Genomic DNA, 21,614 nt, shown 5'->3' on the forward strand with positions numbered 1-21,614 from the left:
TTAAAGGAAAAGTAAATACAACAAGATAATTGCTTGTTGTTTGTTTGTAAATGAAAAGATTGGCTGGGATTACATAAATACTGCTTGTTCAGAAAAAATGCACAATGTCTTGTTTTCTGAACAAATGCAGATTAAGTTCAAAACTAGTTGTATTCATGTAAAGCAACAAACTTCATTTTTAATTGTTAATATCACAGATTTAAACATGTTATATTTACATGGGTTTAGATGTATTTTTTTCAGTGTAGGACTACTGAGTTTGTCCCTCTCCGCTCGCCGTACTTTCACATGACTTCCCCTGCGTGTGACTGAGCCGCATTCCTGCAGGGTCGATCATGAAGTCGAGCTGTCCGTCCGTCTGTCTGCCCCCCCTCCCGGGGGCCGCCGGGTCTCCCCAGTAGCGCTTCCAAGCGGGGGGGAACTTTACCAGAGTCCGGGTCAGCCTGCCCTACTTTCCTCCGCCTGCGCCTGCAGGAGTGACTGATGGCTGAGCCCAAGCCTGCAGACTCCGCAAGGTAAGATGGGGCCGACAACTTCTAGTTTACTTCTCAACTTTATACACTGTCCAATGGCGCAGATGTGCAAGCTGTCAGTTCAAAAGCACCTCAGCTTTTGTGTGCACTCCTCCTCCCCCAGGTGGAGATGAGAAGCCTTTATTTCCTGCAAGGCTTGACATTTCTGCAGCTCCTCATGTTCCTAGATGTCTCTGCTGTAGGGATTGTTACCAGAGCTGGGTAGAGTAACTGTAAAAGTATTGTTACTTCAGAATAATATGACTCAAGTAGAAGTAAAAAGTAGTCATCCAAATAATTACATGAGTAAAAGTAAAAAATTACTTTGTGAAAAAACTACTCAAGTATTGAGTAACTGTTGAGTAACGTCTGATTTATTTCATAACAACCATTCAAACAGACAAAAGTACAAAATAATCATCTTCAGGCAAATTAAATCAATAAAATAATAAAATAAATTAAAATTAATAGAAAATAGCTTAAATTAAAATAAGCTTAAAGTAAATTCAAGTTCTTTAATAAATAATAAAATAAATAAAATAACAGAATAAAAAAATAAATTAAGCTTTTATAACCAGGCTCCGCAGGCAGAACTAGAACAAGCCCATGAACTCATAGAAACTCTGTGTGTGTTTGAGTCTGTGTAAATGTCACAAAAACATGCAAAAACAAACATTTTTCCCAAAGAATCACCAGTGATGTCATGAGATTGACGCGTACGCGGATAAAAGGGATAAAAGAAAAGTAACAGCTCAACGTAGCCTAATGTAGCGGAGTAAGAGGAACAGTTTCTTCTTCACAAATCTACTCAAGTAAAAGTAAAAAGTATAGTGATTCAAAACTACTCCTAAAAGTACAAAACTTCCCAAAACTTACTCAAGTAAATGTAACGGAGTAAATGTAACTGGTTACTACCACCTCTGGTTGTTACACATCACACTTTCTTCCTCTATGCAGCAAACCCAGTGGAAATCATGCAGATGTTTCCTCAGTTGTCTGTTTTGTTGGTGGTGACTTCTTTTAAGTGAATTATCTGGTTTTTATATCTCTTTTTTCCCCCTTAAACAAGAGTTTTCCACATCCAGGAGTCCCGAGTGTCGATGCATTTTTCAGATACGACTACAGTTTCAAATCAATAACAGAACTGATAACTGCTTTGACTCAGCTTCACCGTTTATTGATCACATAATAGGTGTCAGCCCCCCCCGGGCCTTTAACACTAAACTTCATTTCTTCTTCATTGAGGATGGACTGGCTTTACTTCACATGGTAACTGGTAAACCGGTAAAACCTCGGCTCTCTGGGAGACGATAAAATGGAAGATGAACATGATCCTCCACGTGACCTCTGATTAACAACGACAGCCATCCAAACTTACCCTGCAGAGTACGAACAGCAGACCTTTTGTTACGTCCCGCCTGTTTGTGTTTGCTCGAATTGATTTAATCTGCTGAACTTACAAAATATATTTTACTCACTCTGAAAATGTTGTGTTTTACTGAATTTTTATCGGAAAGATGGAATAGTGTTAGTGCTTCATTTGGAAGCACATATTCCCATACTTGGGGGGGAAAAGTAAAGCTGCTCCCATTTTTGTGATGAGTTTATTCGCTGAATGGATCTGTCTTGTGACTGAATTAAAGGCCACCAAAAAAGATATTTCCAGTGTTGTGCAGGAACGGTGTTGATCTCAGAGGTGCACCATGTGACTGCGTTAGTTTAATGCACATACGCTTAAAAGAATATGATCCAGGTCCTGCTCAAGGGTTTCTTCCCGCCTAAAGGGGAGTTTTTCTTGCTGCTGTTTGGATCAAGGTTTTTCTCCTGCCAGGGGAGCTTTAACCTACCATTGTTTTTTATGTAATAATTACTCGGTGTCTTGTTCTGGTATCTGGAAAGCCCCTAGAGGCAACTTCTGTTATAATAGATGGCTTGTCAGAGGCCGCCAGCGTGTCCCCCTGTAATGAACCGGTTTAGGAGACCCCGCGACCCTCAGGACTAAGCGGCTATAGAAAATAGTTGGATGGAAGGTATTGTTTCCTTGAGTGTTTTATGTCCCTTCTCATGTGTCTTCTCTCCTCCTGTTCTCATCAGAAAGCCCATTTTTTCTCTTTTTTCCACCACGTCTGCTAGGGCTGGGCGATATATTGAGATTTTAATATATATCGATATATTTTCAAGCGCGATATGGTACGAGACAATCATTTATATCGATTATTAAAAAAAAATATATATATATTTTTTTTTATGATTTTGATATAGCTTATTTTGTGACAAATTGACTTGAATGTTTTATTTGAGATTTGCACAAATGTTTTGTTATTTGCACAACTGTCAACCTCAGTGGAAAAGTCTGCCTGTTACTGTCTACATTGTATTAATTGCACAGTGTATTTTAATTTAATTGTTATGCAGGAAAGGGATATTTGTTTTATTTTATTCAAGAAGCATTTTTATTCTATATATGCAGGCAGTTTATTTTAATTTCATTTGTTTTAAACATTTTGATATTGTGCAAACCTCTGTTAATAAAGGTACCTGTGTGACATTTGGCACGAGGCTTTGTATTAAAACTGACTGTTTTTTTAAGGGTTTGCCTCAGAAAAAAATGAAGCTAACAGAGATGCTAACAGAGATGCTATAATGCTTTGGGGGAAACCCCAATTATGTCAGAAAAAATCTTGATATATATCGAGTATCGCCATTCAGCTAGAGAATATCGAGATATGGCTTTTGGTCCATATCGCCCAGCCCTAACGTCTGCTTCATCATCAGTACTTGTTTTATTTTAAAATCGTTATATATGTGAATCCAGAGAAGGATCATACATGTTATGGTTGTATCATGTTGGCATTATGATGGGGACTTTTTCGTTCAATACTTTTTGCTGATCATGTTGCTTCCATAAAACATGTATTGTAATACGTTTACTTTGAAAATACTTAGCAGTTAATTTCAGTTAATACAAATTAAATATTTATTCAGCGGAAGCCAAAACCTGATTAACTTACTTCCACCTCGTGTTTCATGCACTTTTAAGAAAAGGCCTGAGAACAATAGGCTCTAATGCAACGCAGAGAAGATAATTTGTCTGTTATTACGACCACAAACCATTTCTCTTCTCATGTAATGTCTTTGAAAATGTTTACATTTAAAAGAGTCATTCATAAATGATTTGGAGGGTTAACTATCATTGAGAAAGTGAGGAAACTCATTGTATGGAAAGTAAAGCTGAGAGGAAACATTTATGAGTGTGTGTGGCTGCACGCTGGATCTCTGCTGCAGCAGTGAAAACAACAAATAAAGTACACTCTTCTTACAGTGTTATGATTTAGGATTTTAGATGGTTTGGGTTTATTTGATTATTTCTGTGTTTTTTGTAATGTCGTGTTTTGGTGTTAGTTGTTTTGTATCTTAATTTCCTGCTTTTATTTTGAAAGCGCTCTCCCGATTGTTCACCCTGTCTCCTTACCCACTTGAGTGTCAGTCAGTATATATTATATATTATATCACTTTCCTTGCCAGTCTGTCCTCTTCATGCCTGTCTTCGAATGAAAGGTTATAAATTAATTCACCAGATTTGAGACATTCTGTTTATTTAATGTGATAAACAAGCCGGTATTTGTATTTTGTATGAATATAATTTTCCTCAGTTAGCATCTTAAGTCATTTCAAACGTGGTCACTTGGCCAGTCTGCACAGGGGACAGTTACAACAACTAGTAACCCTTTAATAAGATCACTGCTGCAGTGAAATACTCAGTTTTGTTTTTGTTTTTAACGGTTTAACAGTTTGCGCAGTCATTTAATTGGAGTCACTGGAGTTATAATGTTAGGACCAGTACTCGAGTTGTAAAAAAAAAAAAAAATCAGGGGGGATGGTGGATTTTATCATATGGGGATAGATAATTTGTGCTGATTACAAATAATATAATATATTACAAATAATAGCACTGACCAAAACACCGGCAGAAATACTGCAGGAATGACATAGCAGCAGTTAAATGCAACTTAAAACAAGACTCATCACTGGAAAAAACAACAATTTTCACCTGTTTCAAGTAGATTTTCACATGAAATAAGTAGAAAAATCTGCCAGTGGGACAAGATTTTTTTGCTTGTAATAAGAAGATAAATCTTGTCCCACTGGCAGATTTTCCTACTTATTTCAAGTGAAAATGTACTTGAAACAGGTGAAAATGGTCAAATAAGTTATTTTTCTGATGATGACTAAATGTTGAAATAGCAGTAAAACCACATTAATTGATGAAATGACATAAGGGATGGAAAGGAGGGATGGCAGTTTTACAGGGTGGATGATTTGGACAATTTTTATTTCAGGGGGGGATGCCATCCCTCCTCATCCCCCCTCAACTCCAGTACTGGTTAGGACCCTTTAACCATGTCAGGAAACAAGGAGAATATGAGGTAACTCACGTGTGTTGTGGGTTTGATGGTATTTAAATGATACACCAATCAGACAGCACCGTGACGTGTTTGGGTGCTCTAAATTAATTTGTTTTCCTTTGAAGCATGGCTCTCGAGTACAGAGTAATCGCTCCTCTGACCTAGAAAAGCAGCTCTGTGTTTCCTCACAGCAGCCCTCGCAGTCGGTGCATGGAGATCGTCATGTTTTTATCCTCCTCAGGTTATTTCCCTCTCACTTCTGAATGTTGCCCTTTTTATTTGTAATTATAACGTGACCTTTGAGTATTATCAGAGTCACAGAAAAGGGCCCGGACTCGTCATTTCCAGTGTTGCTCTGGTACTACAGGACCAGAGCTGGGTAGAGGAGCCAAAAATTGTACTCAAGTAAAAGTACTGTTACTTCAGAATAATATGACTCAAGTACAAGTAAAAAGTAGTCATCCAAATAATTACTTGAGTAAAAGTACTTGGTGAAAAAACTACTCAAGTACTGAGTAACTGTTGAGTAACGTCTGATTTATTTTTTTAACACAACCAAAAGTACAAAATAATCATCTTCAGGTAAATTAAATCAATAAAATAAAAAAATAACTTAAAATTATTAAAAAATGAAAAAATTCTTAAAGTAAATTCAAGTACTTTCATAAATAATAAAATAAATAAAATAACAATAAAAAAATAAATTAAGCACAAGTAGCACAAAATTTCAAGCCTTTGTACTTTTCTTTTTTAACCAGGCAGAACTAGAACAAACATGAACTCATAGAAACTCTGTGTGTGTTTGAGTCTGTGTAAATGTGACAAAACATGCAAAAACAAACATTTTTCTCAAAGAATCACTCAGTGATGTCATGAGATTGACGCGTACGTGGATAAAAGGGATAAAAGAAAAGTAACAGCTCAACGTAGCCTAATGTAGTGGAGTAAGAGGAACAGTTTCTCCTTCACAAATCTACTCAAGTAAAAGTAAAAAGTATAGTGATTCAAAACTACTCCTAAAAGTACAAAATTTCCCAAAACGTACTCAAGTACATGTAACGGAGTAAATGTAACTCGTTACTACCCACCTCTGTTCAGGACTCTTATCGTAATACAGAGACAGGAACACCAGATTTGTGCAAAACAACACTATCAATCCTTGTCAGATAAAGTGGCTTCGAGTTTGTTTTTATTTAATTTTTTTAAGCCGTAATGAATGTGTCGCTTTCAACCTCTGTTGGCAAATTATATCTGAAGTACTCGAGTTTTGTTTCTTTCAAGCCCGAGTAATACTTGTGGTTCATTACACAGACTGTAGGTTTTAATCAGCATCTTTAATCTGTAGCTTCAGTGTCAAGTTATGTTGAGGCCAAAATTAATCTTGGTTAGTTTAAATATTCTTTATTTACTTAATCATTTATTTGAAAGAAGGTGTATATGAATTGGTTTGTGGGGGCATGGTATTGTTTGTGTTGTATGTAGTATGGACAGATAAGTTCAGAAGGACTCGTTTTTTGTTGGTTTGTTGCTTTGTCTTCGCCCCCCTCCTTTCTTGTGTCAGAGCGTCTGCAGTGATTTAATGAGTGATAATTGATACCTGCAGATGAAGGGAAGAGTGTGAGAGTGGGAAATGGGACAGTTTTTTCACTGCAAAGGGCAGAACGCAGAAATTAAATTAAGATGCTTTTTTTTGCCTTTTGATGGATACTTTTTGCAAAAGTATAATCTGCTGAATTATTATTAAATTGCATCAATTTGGAGGTGGCGCTGGATCCGCGTCTGTCTTTTGTTTTTGACTGTGTTGACCCGCTCAGTAGCGGCTCACAAAAGTTTGGATCGAGAAGCCGCAACAAGTTAGTTCAATTCAATTTTATTTGTATAGCGTCTAATATAACAGATGTTGTCTCTAGACGCTTTTCAGAGACCCAGAACATGATTCCTGAGCAATTATTACATAAACAATGGCAGGTAGAAACTCCCATAGTGGGAGAAAACCTTAAGCCAAACAGTGGCAAGAAAAACTCCCCTTTAGGAGGGAAGAAACCTTGAGCAGGACCAGGCTCATAAGGATAGTTAAAGTGATTTTTATTGTGAAAAATGTAGTTTAGTTTAGTCCATTTTGCACATTTTACCACATGTTAAGCGGCACCTTATGTGTCCTCGTGCAGCCGACCCGAGTTTCACTGCCCCCACCACCAAACACCGTAGGTCTGGGATTAGATTGTGAGAACTGTAAACTTTGTAAGGGAGCAGGATGATATGATTTAAATTAGTCTTGAGTTAGAATTTAATATGTTTGTAGTAAAATCACAATTCCTGTGAGCAACAGAGCAACATTGTAATTAATAGTCTCTGGCAAGAATAAGAAATCAATTTCATTGAAGTGATGTAGGGGATAAAGTCCCAACTAAAGAGCTAAGGTAACTCTAATTTTGCATTAGACTTTAAAGGACTTTGCATAGTTTGTACAGGCATCTCCGTCCACTCGTTGCTATCTTGTTAGAAAGTGTGCACAAGTCACCCATCAATATTGTGCAAACTTTTCTTTTCATGTGGTAATATCAATTGCCATTTTGCTACAAACACATACTGTTCTGACTCAAACCGCTGCAATTCTGGTTGTTTTGGTCTCTATCAAAGGTTTAACAGTTAAGGTGGTTGGAACTGTTCCTTAAATGTTGCGCCCTAAATGAATTATAAACAAAATAAAAGTTTTAATCCGTCTGAATGGTGGACAGGGAGAGACGGTAATTTCCACTATTATCAAATAGTGATATTTGACTTTCCCCCATGTGCACAGAGGTTTCTTCAGATTCTCAGAACATTTTGATAGTACAGGACTGTCTCAGAAAATTAGAATATTGTGATTTTCTGTAATGCAATTACAAAAACAAAAATGTCATACATTCTGGATTCATTACAAATCAACTGAAATATTGCAAGCCTTTTATTATTTTAATATTGCTGATCATGGCTTACAGTTTAAGAAAACTCAAATATCCTATCTCAAAAAATTACAATATTCTGGGAATCTTAATCTGAAACTGTAAGCCATAATCAGCAATATTAAAATAATAAAAGGCTTGCAATATTTCAGTTTATTTGTAATGAATCCAGAATGTATGACATATTTGTTTTCTTAATTGCATTACAGAAAATAAAGGACTTTATCACAATATTCTAATTTTCTGAGACAGTCCTGTATTACGTCCTGTGGCAGATGAGACACTGAAAACCAAAGATGCTGAGGAAGATTATTCTGAAATTGTTTCACAAATCCAAGACACTGTTTTTTGTAGGTTAATATAGTTTTACTCCTGAGAGATTCTGTCTCGCTAAGATGCAGTTTTTTTATACGTTTTTAATCATGTCACTGACCTGTTGCTGCTTTTACAGATTTTTGAAGTGGGATTGTAAAATGTTAAGAATGTCATGGTTCTCTAAATCCAGCTGTTTAGTTTGCTTTCTATCCATTTATTAACCAGTTCAATGCTTTCTCATGTTCCAGGTGTAATTATTTCTTCCTCTATGATGGATCCAAGGTCAGAGGAGAGGGCGATCCTACGAGAGAGGGAATCTGCTACTTCTACCCTGAGGAGGTCTGACCATCACAAACTCTGGCGAGCTGTGAAGAAACGTTTTTTTGTGGGCGGGAACTTTGGCTTCCAAGACATTTGTTCATAACTGTCCGTATTTCTGCCAGACTCCTTTAGATGAGCAGGAGCTGCTGTGCGGGCAGCTCGCCGGCGTGGGCCGCTGCGTGTCCGAGCTTTCATCCTCGTCCGTGCGCACGATCAGGCTGCATCGCAGTAACTTTGCCATCCGCATGAAGGGCGACTTCTTCTGGGTGAGTGTTCTGTCCTTCCTCGTAGTTCGCCAGCAACTTGGGACATTTCGTTCTCACCGTTTACCAGTACTCGAGTTGTTAAAAAAAAAATCAGGGGGGATGGTGGATTTTATCATATGGGGACAGATAATTTTACAAATAATATAATATATTACAAATAATAGCACTGACCAAAACACCTGCAGAAATACTGCAGGAATGACATAGCAGCAGTTAAATGCAGCCTTCTGTAAGCTTTAAATATCCACTGGGCTTACATCAAATACATCAAAACACAACAATAAAAAACACTTTTCTGAACTTATCAATATTCCTCTGTCCTTCACAGGATAAGTAAAATGGATCACTGCAAAAACTCAAAATCTTAACAAGAATATTTGTCCTATTTCTAGTTAAAATGTCTCATTTTAGTAAAAAAATCTCATTACACTTAAAACAAGACTCATCACTGGAAAAAACAACAATTTTCACCTGTTTCAAGTAGATTTTCACTTGAAATAAGTAGAAAAATCTGCCAGTGGAACAAGATTTTTTTGCTTGTAATGAGAAGATAAATCTTGTCCCACTGGCAGATTTTCCTACTTATTTCAAGTGAAAATTTACTTGAAACAGGTGAAAATTGTCAAATAAGTTATTTTTCTGGTGATGACTCTAAATGTTGAAATAGCAGTAAAACCACATTCATTGATGAAATGACATAAGGGATGGAAAGGGGGGATGGCAGTTTTACAGGGGGGATAATTTGGACCGTTTTTATTTCAGGAGGGAATGCCATCCCCCTCATCCCCCCTCAACTCCAGTACTGCCGTTTACTGAATATTGGTCTGGATACGATGGTTTTTAGTGTTCTAAATGTGTTTTTTACCAGGCTCTGGGCTGCTCTGTGGAAGTTCCCACCGTCAGCGTCTGCGAGCTTCTGGATCGGCTCATAAACCTCTTCTGCTTCTACAACGGCTCTGTTCGCCAGAGCTACCAGGTGCGGCCTGCAGATTACTACACTTCAGTAGTAGTATTTTAAACATTTGTGGGGGATTAGTACGGTGGCCGACAAGGGCCAAACGCACTGCAACGGCCTAATGCGTCTCAGTTAAGGAAAACTGCTTCAAGTACAGAAACGATTCAAATTCACAAATTCAAAACGAGGTACAAAAAGAGGACAGAAGACAAATGCTGCATCATCAAACGCGCTGCAAATAGAGAAACGATGCAAAGCACAAAACGATATAAAACAAGGAACCCTCTTCAAAAGAAAAACGCTTCATAACCGGTCACTACAACCTGAAGTGCTCCAAACCTGCAGGGGGCGCTGAACAGCTGACTGAACCACAGTGTTTACATCCATGGTTTAAACATACAGCGGGTCATGTGATTTTTATCTGACTATATTTATATACGATGTTTATATCACTGTACAACGCTGTACATTGTATCGTCTGGTGTAAAATATAATAAAGAAACGTTTAGTAATGGATGTAAACACTGTGGTTCAGTCAGCTGTTCGGTCTCTCTCTACATCCCGTGTGTCTGTCCATTCAGCTGTTTCGCCGAGAGCGCCACCTGCAGGTTTGGAGCACTTCCGGTTGTAGTGACCGGTTATGAAGCGTTTTTCTTTTGAAGATGGTTTCTTGCAGAGGTGTCAAGTAACGAAGTACAAATACTTCGTTACCTTACTTAAGTAGAAATGTTGGTTATCTATACTTCACTGGAGTAATTATTTTTCAGACGAGTTTTTACTTTTACTCTTTACATTTTCACACAATTATCTGTACTTTTTACTCCTTACATTTTAAAAACAGCCTCGTTCCTCTATTTCATTTCGGCCTTTAAAAAAAAACTATCCAGTTAAATTGCTCCATCCGGATAGAGTGAATTTGGTTGTGGTTGTTTCAGATGTTCTTGTCCAGTTTTGTTCTTACATCCGTTCCCTCAGATTCCTGCAACTAAACTTGGATGTACATTCCAATAAAGGTTAGGATAAATGATAACATGCCTCTGAAGTTTGACTTTTTGCACCATTACAATACTTATAGGCAACTAGTCATCATATCTCCTGCTCTCTGAAACACATGTTAATGCTCAATAGTACACATATATGGTTCTTTAATATATTTGCATTATACTAAGATGCATTCATTTTCAATGGCTTTTGTCCTTAATGGCTTTTTTCCCCCTTACATTACTTTTACTTTTATACTTTAAGTAGTTTTGAAACCAGTACTTTTATACTTTTACTTGAGTAAAAAACTTGAGTTGATACTTCAACTTCTACAGGAGTATTTTTAAACTCTAGTATCTATACTTCTACCTGAGAAATGAATGTGAATACTGAAGACACCTCTGGTTTCTTGTTTTATATTGTTTTGTGCTTTGCATCGTTTCTCTATTTGCAGCACGTTTGATGATGCTGCATTTTTCTTTTGTTTTTTGCAGCACGTTTTTTCATTTGCACCACGTTCCTCTTTTTGTACCTCGTTTTGAGTTTGTGAATTTGAATCGTTTCTGTACTTGAAGCCGTTTTCCTTAACTAAGACGCATTAGGCCGTTGCAGTGCGTTTGGCCCTTGTCGGCCACCGTAGATTAGAGGTAAATTGAGAATCCTGCTAAACCTGCCCTGAGGTCACTGAGGCCATGTATGTTTTTAATGTCTGGTTTGTGCTTCAGTCTCACAGGCGGGAAACTCTGGCCGCTCAGTGGGCGCGGTATCTCTCGCAGCTGCAGTCGGGACCGTCACAGTTCTACTACATTTTCAGCTGTTTGAAGACCCTTGACCCCACCAACGTACGTACAGAAGCGTTATCAGAGTTCTGCTCCCGGTTTACAGAAGCGTTTTCTTAATCCTGCTGCAGGGCAGAAGACAGGACGTGACTCTTTCACAACGCCCGGGGTGTTGTGTAAATGTATGACTCAACAAAAACGCACAGTTTCTGCTTCTGGCGCCGCTTATGAAACGTTGGCCGGCTTTATTTGGAGATGACAAAAGCACAATGAAATGACGTATAAATCATTTAAACCTTATCTCTTATTTTAAAGAACAAAAATTTAATCAGACAATTCTTTTTCTTTAAATCATTTTGAATTTGATTCTGATGAAATTATGTTGAAAAATGGTTGAGCCGTTTAAGGACGATGTTTTTCAGTTTAAAATCGATTTTTTTAGGTTCTACCAGACAAAATCTGATAAAACTATGATGATATGGAAAATATGTTGAAATATGTTTGTCATGTACCAACTTATTTTCAAACGTGTAGCAGGCCAGAAATGCTACATTTTATCAAATTAAATGATTTGTTTTTCTGCATTTTCTTTATTGGCCCAGTTATTTCTTATTTTTGAGTCATGCAATACATTATACCTGTGTTTATACGCGTTATACAGTTTAAAATATTTAGATAATGTAGAGAAATCTGTGGGAGGAACTAGTGAACTGCTGCATGGGTGTCAGTGAAACAAATTATACTGGAAACGGGATTCAGAAAAACTTGCACCTTCTCCAGACTTCATTCAACATTCTTTCAAGTAAAGCAAAAAAAAACCTATCTGAAAAAATTACATTTGTAATCATTTGTGGAAAGTTCCTCTGGACTAAAGGGGCGGAGCGTTTTCATCAGTTCACATCACGTGCACATCCGTGAAGGAACCATTAATCATAATTCATACATTTGAGAAACGTATATTTAATCTATTTGGGGGAAATGTTTCTTGGTGCTACCGCAGGTTCTTTTAAAGGGCCAGTGTCTTTAAATGTTGAGTGAAAAAAAATGATAAAACTGACACTTGTTTGCCAACAGTATTACTGAGAACACTTAGCTTTCAAACTGACGACAGTCAGAAATTCAGGTTTTCTTTCTTTTTTTTTTATGACGTGATGCTACACAGTAGGGGTGTAACAATAAACTAATCTCACGATACGGTACGATACACGATATTGAAGTCACGATTACGATACGATATTATAGCAGTATTTTTTTAACAACCTTGAATGAGGAACATATGACTGGAAAACATTGTCTTTTATTTGAAAGACACAAAATACAAAACAATGCTGTGCGTTTCCCTATTGTTCCAGTTTGTAACGCTTTATAAGTGTTTAAGTTTTAAAGAGAAAGCCAGGCCAAACATTTTCCATAAACTGAACTAAAAGTAAATGTCAGGTTTGCATTATGCATCTTCAGTTTCTCTCATGTATGACTTGACTTTTTTCTTTTCCAGAAATTTAACAACTACAATTAAATAAATAAATAAACTATGAAAAGTCCCAAACTCCAAATGTAACATGACTGTTATTGATCTTCTGCCAGAGCTCAGAGCTTCACATGCTCCAGCCTGAGGCCGTAAGGTGAACCCGTTATCGTTTCATCCTCCCACCTTTGTGGACGACACAATCTTTACATCATAAAAAAGATTGATTCATGCTCACCTTATAAGTAAAAGTTCAGAGTTCAACACCCCACAAGAGTCCCGTGATCGGACCGCAAAACGGTACTAGTTTCTTCTGAGCGGAGGAAGATTTTGGTCCGCGGGTCGAGGCGCGGTCGTTACTAGTCAACACAATATATTAATATTAATAACCCAATATCACGCTACAGTTTGTCACCTCCACGACACGTATCGTGACATTTTTGTATCGCGAAATTTCGTGGCACGATATATTGTTACACCCCTACTACACAGGAATTAATTTATCTGAACTTGTCTGAGCTCAAAATTAGTCTTTTTAAATAAATAAATAAAAAAAAAATCTTAGTTTTATTGTTTGATAAGTGGTTCATTCATTAGATATTAAATTCAAATAATCTGAAAATCATTTAAGTCTGTTTTTTTTATTTTCAATTTGGACAATATCCCAACCTTTTGGAGGCTGGGTTGTATTTATAGCACTTACAGAATACATGTAAACACTGAAAATCCTGGTTCGATTTTTGTGTAAACAGGTTTTTTTGTGTCATCTTTTAACATTTCTCTAGATTAAGTGAAATGTCTTTGTTTCTTCATCCCAGGTGGACCCGCTGCTGCTCCTCAAAGCCGCCCTCATCCTGCAGGCATGCCAGCGTTGCCCTCTAGTGTTGGCCGGCTGCATTCTCTTCAGAGGAAGGTGACCTGACCGAACACAAGGACATTTACCTCCAACCAGCAGTTATATTTTTGATGCAGCCATCTGAAATCTGCCTTTCCGCCCTCTCCTTTAAGAGTTGTCAGTACGCAGATGCCTCCCGAGCTCACGATGAAGGTCATGGTCCACGAGAGTGAAACCTACACCAAGGTAGGACACAAAAGCTTTGCATAAATATTTCAAAGAGATGAGAATTAGCCACGCTGTACTTAAACGCTCAGCTGAGAGAGAGTACACTTATCCTGCCTGATTTAGAAAAATAAAATAAAAATGTTAATATCAATCTGACGGAAGATCCCTGTATGTCCACATGTAGTTATCCTCAGAGGTGTCAAGTAACGAAGTACAAATACTTTGTTACCTTACTTAAGTAGAAATTTTGGTTATCTATACTTCACTGGAGTCATTATTTTTCAGACGACTTTTTACTTTTACTCCTTACATTTTCACGCAATTATCTGTACTTTTTACTCCTTACATTTTAAAAACAGCCTCGTTACTCTATTTCATTTCGGCCTTTAATAAAAAACTATCCAGTTAAATTGCTCCATCCGGATAGAGTGAATTTGGTTGTGGTTGTTTCAGATGTTCTTGTCCAGTTTTGTTCTTACATCCGTTCCCTCAGATTCCTGCAACTAAACTTGGATGTACATTCCAATAAAGGTTAGGATAAATGATAACATGCCTCTGAAGTTTGACTTTTTGCACCATTACAATACTTATAGGCAACTAGTCATCATATCTCCTGCTCTCTGAAACACATGTTAATGCTCAATAGTACACATATATGGTTCTTTAATATATTTGCATTGTACTAAGATGCATTCATTTTCAATGGCTTTTGTCCATAATGGCTTTTTCCCCCTTACATTACTTTTACTTTTATTTACTTTTTTTTTTAAGTAGTTTTGAAACCAGTACTTTTATACTTTTACTCGAGTAAAAAACTTGAGTTGATACTTCAACTTCTACAGGAGTATTTTTAAACTCTAGTATCTATACTTCTACCTGAGTAATGAATGTGAATACTTTTGACACCTCTGCTTATCCTTTGTACATATGACATCATTTATCAATAATGCAGTTTCATTAGTCGACTCGCAGTGTCTGCAACGTCACTACATAGACACTAATGGGGGAAATGTAACATAGAAGAGGCTTAGATGCTGTGGAGGTTCTGATTTTTTTCTGTCTTTTTTTTAAACGTTTTAGCAGACTTTATGTTAAGTGTATAATAATAATAATAATCTAAAAATGAATATAATAATAAGCTCATCCCAAAACTGTTGTCCCAGAGGAAGCAAATCAGAGCACTTACACCACATTGTTATGAATGTTCTTCTTAAGGGAGTAGCACATGTATTTCTGACTAAAGATATACAGTGGGGCAACAAAGTATTGAGATGACATTTTGTTATTGACCAAATACTTATTTTTCTACGGAAGAGTATTAGGGCCATGCAGGAAAAAAATATTTGAGAGGGGAATATTTTTTTTTTATTGTGCACTTCAAGAAAAAAGTCGAAATGTCGAGATTAATGTTGAAATACAATTTCGAGAAAAAAGTTGATATTTCGTGAATAAAGTCGAAGTTTCGTGAATAAATTCGAAATTTTGAGAATAAAGTTGAAATACAATTTTGTGAATAAAGTCGAAATTGTACTTCAACATTAATCTCGACATTTCGATTTTTTTTCTCAACATTTCGACTTTTTTCTCAACATTTCGACTTTTTTCTCAAAGTGCATAATGAAAAAAAAATCTTCCTCCTCTAAAATATTTTATTTTTCTCTTGCCTGGCCCTAATACCGTACTCTTACGTAATTTTTCACTATAATTTGCAAATACATTCTTTAAAAATCAGACAATGCGATTTTCTGGATTTTTATTTTTTTTTATTTTGTCTCTCATAGTTGAGATATAACAGTGATGAAAATTACAGGCCTCGCTCATCTTTTTAAGTGGGAGAACTTGCACAATTGATGTCTGACTAAATACTTTTTTGCCCCACTCTACATGTTGTTCAAGTGGCCACTTCCATGTTCAACCTTTCTGTTTTTTCATCTGTACACAAAGAAGCTGAAAGTATATCCTTTAAATAGCAGTATTTTAAGTATTTCCTTCCAGCAAGTGTTGCGTAAGTTTGAAGATATGTGAGCAGACTAATCAGCTGCTAGGTCTGTGCACACATCAGCACCATATTCTCCTCTGATTCTCAGCAAGTGAGCCAGCAGAATGCTTAACCACCACTTCAGCAGAATATAAAGTACTCAAGTAGTCATTTTAATTTTTGATGAAGGCCCAGAGGTCCGGTGGACCGAACAGATCCAGCTCGTTTGGCAGCAACGTCAGCTCCACGGCCGTGTTCCTGACCACGTCTGAGCTCCAGTACCTGCAGTCTCCTCCCGTCGACAAGGACTACAGGTGCAGTACTCGAGTTGTAAAAAAAAATCAGGGGGGATGGTGGATTTTATCATATAGGGACAGATAATTTGTGGTTATTACAAATAATATAATATATTACAAATAATAGCAGTGACCAAAACACCTGCAGAAATACTGCAGGAATGACATAGCAGCAGTTAAATGCAGCCTTCTGTAAGCTTTAAATATCCACTGGGCTTACATCAAATACATCAAAACACAACAATAAAAAACTGTTTTCTGAACTTATCAATATGACTCTGTCCTTCACAGGATAAGTAAAATGGATCACTGCAAAAACTCAAAATCTTAACAAGAATATTTGTCTTATTTCTAGTTAAAATGTCTCATTTTAGTAAAAAAATCTCATTACACTTAATTTTTCTACTTATTTCAAGTGAAAATCTACTTGAAACAGGTGAAAATTGTTGTTTTTTTCAGTGATGAGTCTTGTTTTAAGTGTAATGAGATTTTTTTACTAAAATGAGAAATTTTAACTAGAAATAAGACAAATATTCTTGTTAAGAGTTTTTGCAGTGATCCATTTTACTTATCATGTGAAGGACAGAGTCATATTGATAAGTTCTGTCCTTCACAGGATAAGTAAAGTGGATAACTGCAAAAACGCAAAATCTTAACAAGAATATTTGTCTTATTTCTAGTTAAAATGTCTCATTTTAGTAAAAAAAATCTCATTGCACTTAAAACAAGACTCATCACTGAAAAAAACAACAATTTTCACCTGTTTCAAGTAGATTTTCACTTGAAATAAGTACAAAAATCTGCCAGTGGAACAAGATTTTTTTGAAGATAAATCTTGACCCACTGGCAGATTTTCCTACTTATTTCAAGTGAAAATGTACTTGAAACAGGGGAAAATTGTCAAATAAGTTATTTTTGTGGTGAAGACTCTAAATGTTGAAATAGCAGTAAAACCACATTCATTGATGAAATGACATAAGGGATGGAAAGGGGGGATGGCAGTTTTACAGGGGGGAGGATTTTGACCGTATTTATTTCAGGGGGGATGCCATCCCCCCTCATCCCCCCTCATCCCCCCTCGAGTACTGGTCTCGCATGATCTCATCCATCACATAACAGACTTCCAAAACATCACAACAGTCAGGGAGTTGTGACTGTCTTAAATGATTCTCCTCTCTGCAGCTCTCACTCCACTCCACACAAAGACGCTCCCCCGAAGAGAACCCGCCTTTCCAGAACGTTATCAGACACGCCCTCCATGGAGTCGGAGCCAGCTCTTCCCAGCTCCCCCCGGGCCGCCCACACGTCGCTCCACAGCCCTTGTTTTGCAGCTTCTTCAGATAACTCCGTGTTCAGCCCAGCTCCGTCTCAGAGCGCCACCGTCTCTCCGTCACCCGTCTCAGCACCGTGGTCGCCCAGACCTTCGCTCTCAAGTCGGAGGAACTCTCAGGAAACTGAGGATGACGCTCCGGAAGAGTCCTACTATCACAGCTTTCACAGCAACGGAGATGGAGACGGCTCGGAGTTTGGAGAAAAGGCCTTTCTAAACGGAGGCGGTGGAGGGGATGGAGACGCGGCCGGCGGGACGGCGTTTGACTTCAGAGGGGCTCACTCTGGGGACGAGCAGACACAGGCCGATAAGATGCTGGTGGGAGATAGCGGAGTCTGCTGCGGGAGCAGTAAAGGCCCAGCGGCGGAGCTTCGGCACCCTCCTCCCGTGTCCTGTGTGTTTGACAGCTTGGACGGTCCGCTGATCCCCATGACGCTCTACATCCACCGGGTCAACGGCTTGGTGCTGGCGCTTCTGGTGGAGCCGCATTTCATGAGTGACACGGCTTCTGTGGAGGAAGTGGTGAGAGAAAAAAACAAAACACAATTACTTTACAGGACTGTCTCAGAAAATTTGAATATTGTGATAAAGTTCTTTATTTTTTGTAATGCAGTTAAAAAAAACAAAAATGTCATACATTCTGGATTCATTACAAATCAACTGAAATATTGCAAGCCTTTTATTATTTTAATATTGCTGATTATAGATTACAGTTTAAGATTAAGATTCCCAGAATATTATAATTTTTTGAGATAGGATATTTGAGTTTTTTTAAGCTTTAAGCCATGATCAGCAATATTAAAATAATAAAAGGCTTGCAATATTTCAGTTGATTTGTAATGATTTTTTTTAGGTCCTACCAGACAAAATCTGATAAAACTATGATGATATGGAAAATATATTGAAATATGTTTGTCATGTACCAACTTATTTTGAAACGTGTAGCAGGCCAGAAATGCTACATTTTAACAAATTAAATTATTTTTTTTTCTGCATTTTCTTTATCGGCCCAGTTATTTCTTTTTTATTTTAATATTGCTGATTATAGATTACAGTTTAAAATTAAGATTCCCAGAATATTCTAATTTTTTCAGATAGGATATTTGAGTTTTCTTAAGCTGTAAACCATGATCAGCAATATTAAAATGATAAAAGGCTTGCAATATTTCAGTTGATTTGTAATGAATCCAGAATGTATGAGTAATTTTTGCATTACAGAAAATAAAGGACTTTATCACAATATTCTAATTTTCTGAGACAGTCCTGTATGTTATGCTCTTATTTGTTGATGTCATAATATACAGGACTGTCTCAGAAAATTAGAATATTGTGATTTTCTGTAATGCAATTACAGAAACAAAAGTGTCATACATTCTGGATTCATTACAAATCAACTGAAATATTGCAAGCCTTTTATTATTTTAATATTGCTGATTATGGCTTACAGTTTAAGATTAAGATTCCCAGAATATTCTAATTTTTTGAAAAAAAGGAAATTTGAGTTTTCTTAAACTCTAAGCCATGATCAGCAATATTAAAATAATAAAAGGCTTGCAATATTTCAGTTGATTTGTAACAAATCCAGAATGTATGACATTTTTGTTTTTGGAATTGCATTACAGAAAATCACAATATTTTATTTTTCTGAGACAGTCCTGTATGTTTCTGCTGTAACTGCAGAAGAATATGAGCTCTGGTACTAAAGGGGCACAGGTTGGTGTTTGAAATGCTGATGTTGTTACCTTTTCTCCGTGGTTGTGTCCAGTATCACTGCAGCCTGGCTTCCCTCAACGGACTTGAGGCCCATCTCCGGGCCATCGCTCCAGGGGGCCCGGGGGCTCCGGGGCCCTACATATTTGCCCATTTTGACTGCATTCAGAGCACCCTAACAAGTAAGAGCCCTCACACACACCCCTCTATGCTCACATTTCTGCTGGAGAGAGTACAAGTCCTGACATCCCCACCTGGGGAACTGGAGTGCGTGCGTGTGTGTATGCGGGGGGTTATATTTGTCCTTGCATGAGCTAACGGCTAATTAGTAAGACAGTGATTGTCATTCCTTTGTGCAGCAGACAGGCCTGTCCAGGTTAACGGTCCTCTGTTATTGTGTGTCCCTGCAGCCAACATGTCTGGCCGACCAGGGGGAGCCCCGGAGCATCCTTTTGTCAGGGCCACATCACTTCTCCACTCGCATTTCTGTAACACTGAGACTCTGCAGGAGGCTATTATCAGGTCAGCACGGCCGTGACGCAGCGCAGGTCGGGGGAGCTCTGGTCCCGGAGTGGAGGTTACCGGGGCGGGGGATGCATTAGTCAGTCAGTCACGTGCTTCAGTTGGCCATCAGAGGTGTCAAGTAACAAAGTACAAATACTTTGTTACTTAAGTAGAAATTTTGGTTATCTATACTTCACTGGAGTAATTATTTTTCAAACGACATTTTACTTTTACTCCTTACATTTTCACGCAATTATCTGTACTTTTTACTCCTTACATTTTAAAAACAGCCTCGTTACTCTATTTCATTTTGGCCTTTAAACAAAAACTATCCAGTTAAATTGCTCCATCCGGATAGAGTGAATTTGGTTGTGGTTGTTTCAGATGTTCTTGTCCAGTTTTGTTCTTACATCCGTTCCCTCAGATTCCTGCAACTAAACTTGGATGTACATTCCAATAAAGGTTAGGATAAATGATAACATGCCTCTGAAGTTTGACTTTTTGCACCATTACAATACTTATAGGCAAGTAGTCATCATATCTCCTGCTCTCTGAAACACATGTTAATGCTCAATAGTACACATATATGGTTCTTTAATATATTTGCATTATACTAAGATACTAAGTACTTTTATACTATAAGTAGTTTTGAAACCAGTACTTTTATACTTTTACTTGAGTGAAAAACTTGAGTTGATACTTCAACTTCTACAGGAGTATTTTTAAACTCTAGTATCTATACTTCTACCTGAGTAATGAATGTGAATACTTTTGACACCTCTGTTGGTCATCACTCACATCATTTACCCCAACAATTAAAAGCAAAAAAAACCCCGTACGTTGTTTCTTCTTTGCTGTTCTCTCTTGAAATGTTGTTTTTACTCAACAGGAGCGCCGGCGCTGCAGTGTACGGAAACCGCAGTTTAGTGCAGGAGACGTACTTCCAGCACCAGGGGGGGTCCCTGAGGAACTCCGGCATCCCCAACCACCAGGACAGCGCCTTCTCGCTGCCCAGCAAAGCCCGACACAGACTGTTGAAACACGGGGTCAACCTGCTCTGACCGACTCCTGCCCTCCGTGCTCAGGAGGGGTCCGTGTACTTCGTGGCCATCCGTTTTTTGTTTTGAAATGACAAAATAGAAATAGAGAAATAATACAAAATAATCTGTTTCCCGTTTTTTGTTTTGATAATAAAAAACGGAAAACGGATCCATTATCTGTTATCCGTTATCCAATTTCATTGATGTCTTAAATCTAATAAATGAAGAAAGTTTTTTCCGGTTCTTTTGTTGATCAGATTGAAAATTAAAAGTTTTAGATTTTTTTTTAATGTTGAAACAGAAAATAAATCAAATATGCATCTGAGGGCAGAGTGGGCAAAATGTTGAGAAGAGTTCATCAACCCTACCACACTGAAAGACAGCAGGATAACGGATAACGGATAATGGATAACGATCCGTTTTTTTATTATCAAAACAAAAAAACGGGAAACGGATTATTTTGTATTATTTCTCTATTTTTATTTTGTCATTTCAAAACAAAAAACGGATGGCCGCGAAGTATACGGACCAGGAGGAGCCGGGTTTGAAGAAGGGGCCTGTAAGTAACCATGGAAACAAACTCCAGCACAGGTCGTGGACAAAATGCTTTGATTCGAGTGAAAGATTCCTCCTTTTTGTGCCTTTCCCCCCACGATAGATTATATGAAACATATTGTGCTATAAAACCTTTATTTCACTTATTTACATTCTAAAACTTTGAATTAATAATTTATATAATTATACATTT

The 21,614-nt window shown here is 37.5% G+C and overlaps 1 protein-coding gene across 1 annotated transcript; it reads left to right on the forward strand.

Annotated features, from left to right (window-relative positions):
* The first annotated feature begins 303 nt into the window (after nt 1-303).
* LOC133450916 (BLOC-3 complex member HPS4-like) lies at nt 304-20,954 on the forward strand. The gene is made up of 12 exons (XM_061729815.1): nt 304-515; nt 8,427-8,517; nt 8,622-8,765; nt 9,634-9,741; nt 11,427-11,543; nt 13,764-13,858; nt 13,954-14,026; nt 16,176-16,300; nt 17,465-18,134; nt 19,378-19,504; nt 19,733-19,844; nt 20,716-20,954. The coding sequence occupies exons 1-12, from the start codon at nt 484-486 to the stop codon at nt 20,885-20,887; spliced, it is 1,866 nt and encodes a 621-aa protein (XP_061585799.1). The 5' UTR covers nt 304-483; the 3' UTR covers nt 20,888-20,954.
* The last annotated feature ends 660 nt before the right edge of the window (nt 20,955-21,614 follow it).

This window comes from Cololabis saira, chromosome 9 (assembly GCF_033807715.1).
Source record: "Cololabis saira isolate AMF1-May2022 chromosome 9, fColSai1.1, whole genome shotgun sequence".
Taxonomy (NCBI): domain Eukaryota; kingdom Metazoa; phylum Chordata; class Actinopteri; order Beloniformes; family Belonidae; genus Cololabis; species Cololabis saira.

Excerpts from the sequence above, each read along its gene's own strand:
- LOC133450916 (XM_061729815.1), top strand. The coding sequence starts at position 484 with ATGGCTGAGCCCAAGCCTGCAGACTCCGCAAG. Across the intron at positions 516-8,426 it reads AAGCCTGCAGACTCCGCAAG|GTGTAATTATTTCTTCCTCT; the intron begins GTAAGATGGGGC and ends CTCATGTTCCAG. Across the intron at positions 16,301-17,464 it reads CCCGTCGACAAGGACTACAG|CTCTCACTCCACTCCACACA; the intron begins GTGCAGTACTCG and ends TCCTCTCTGCAG.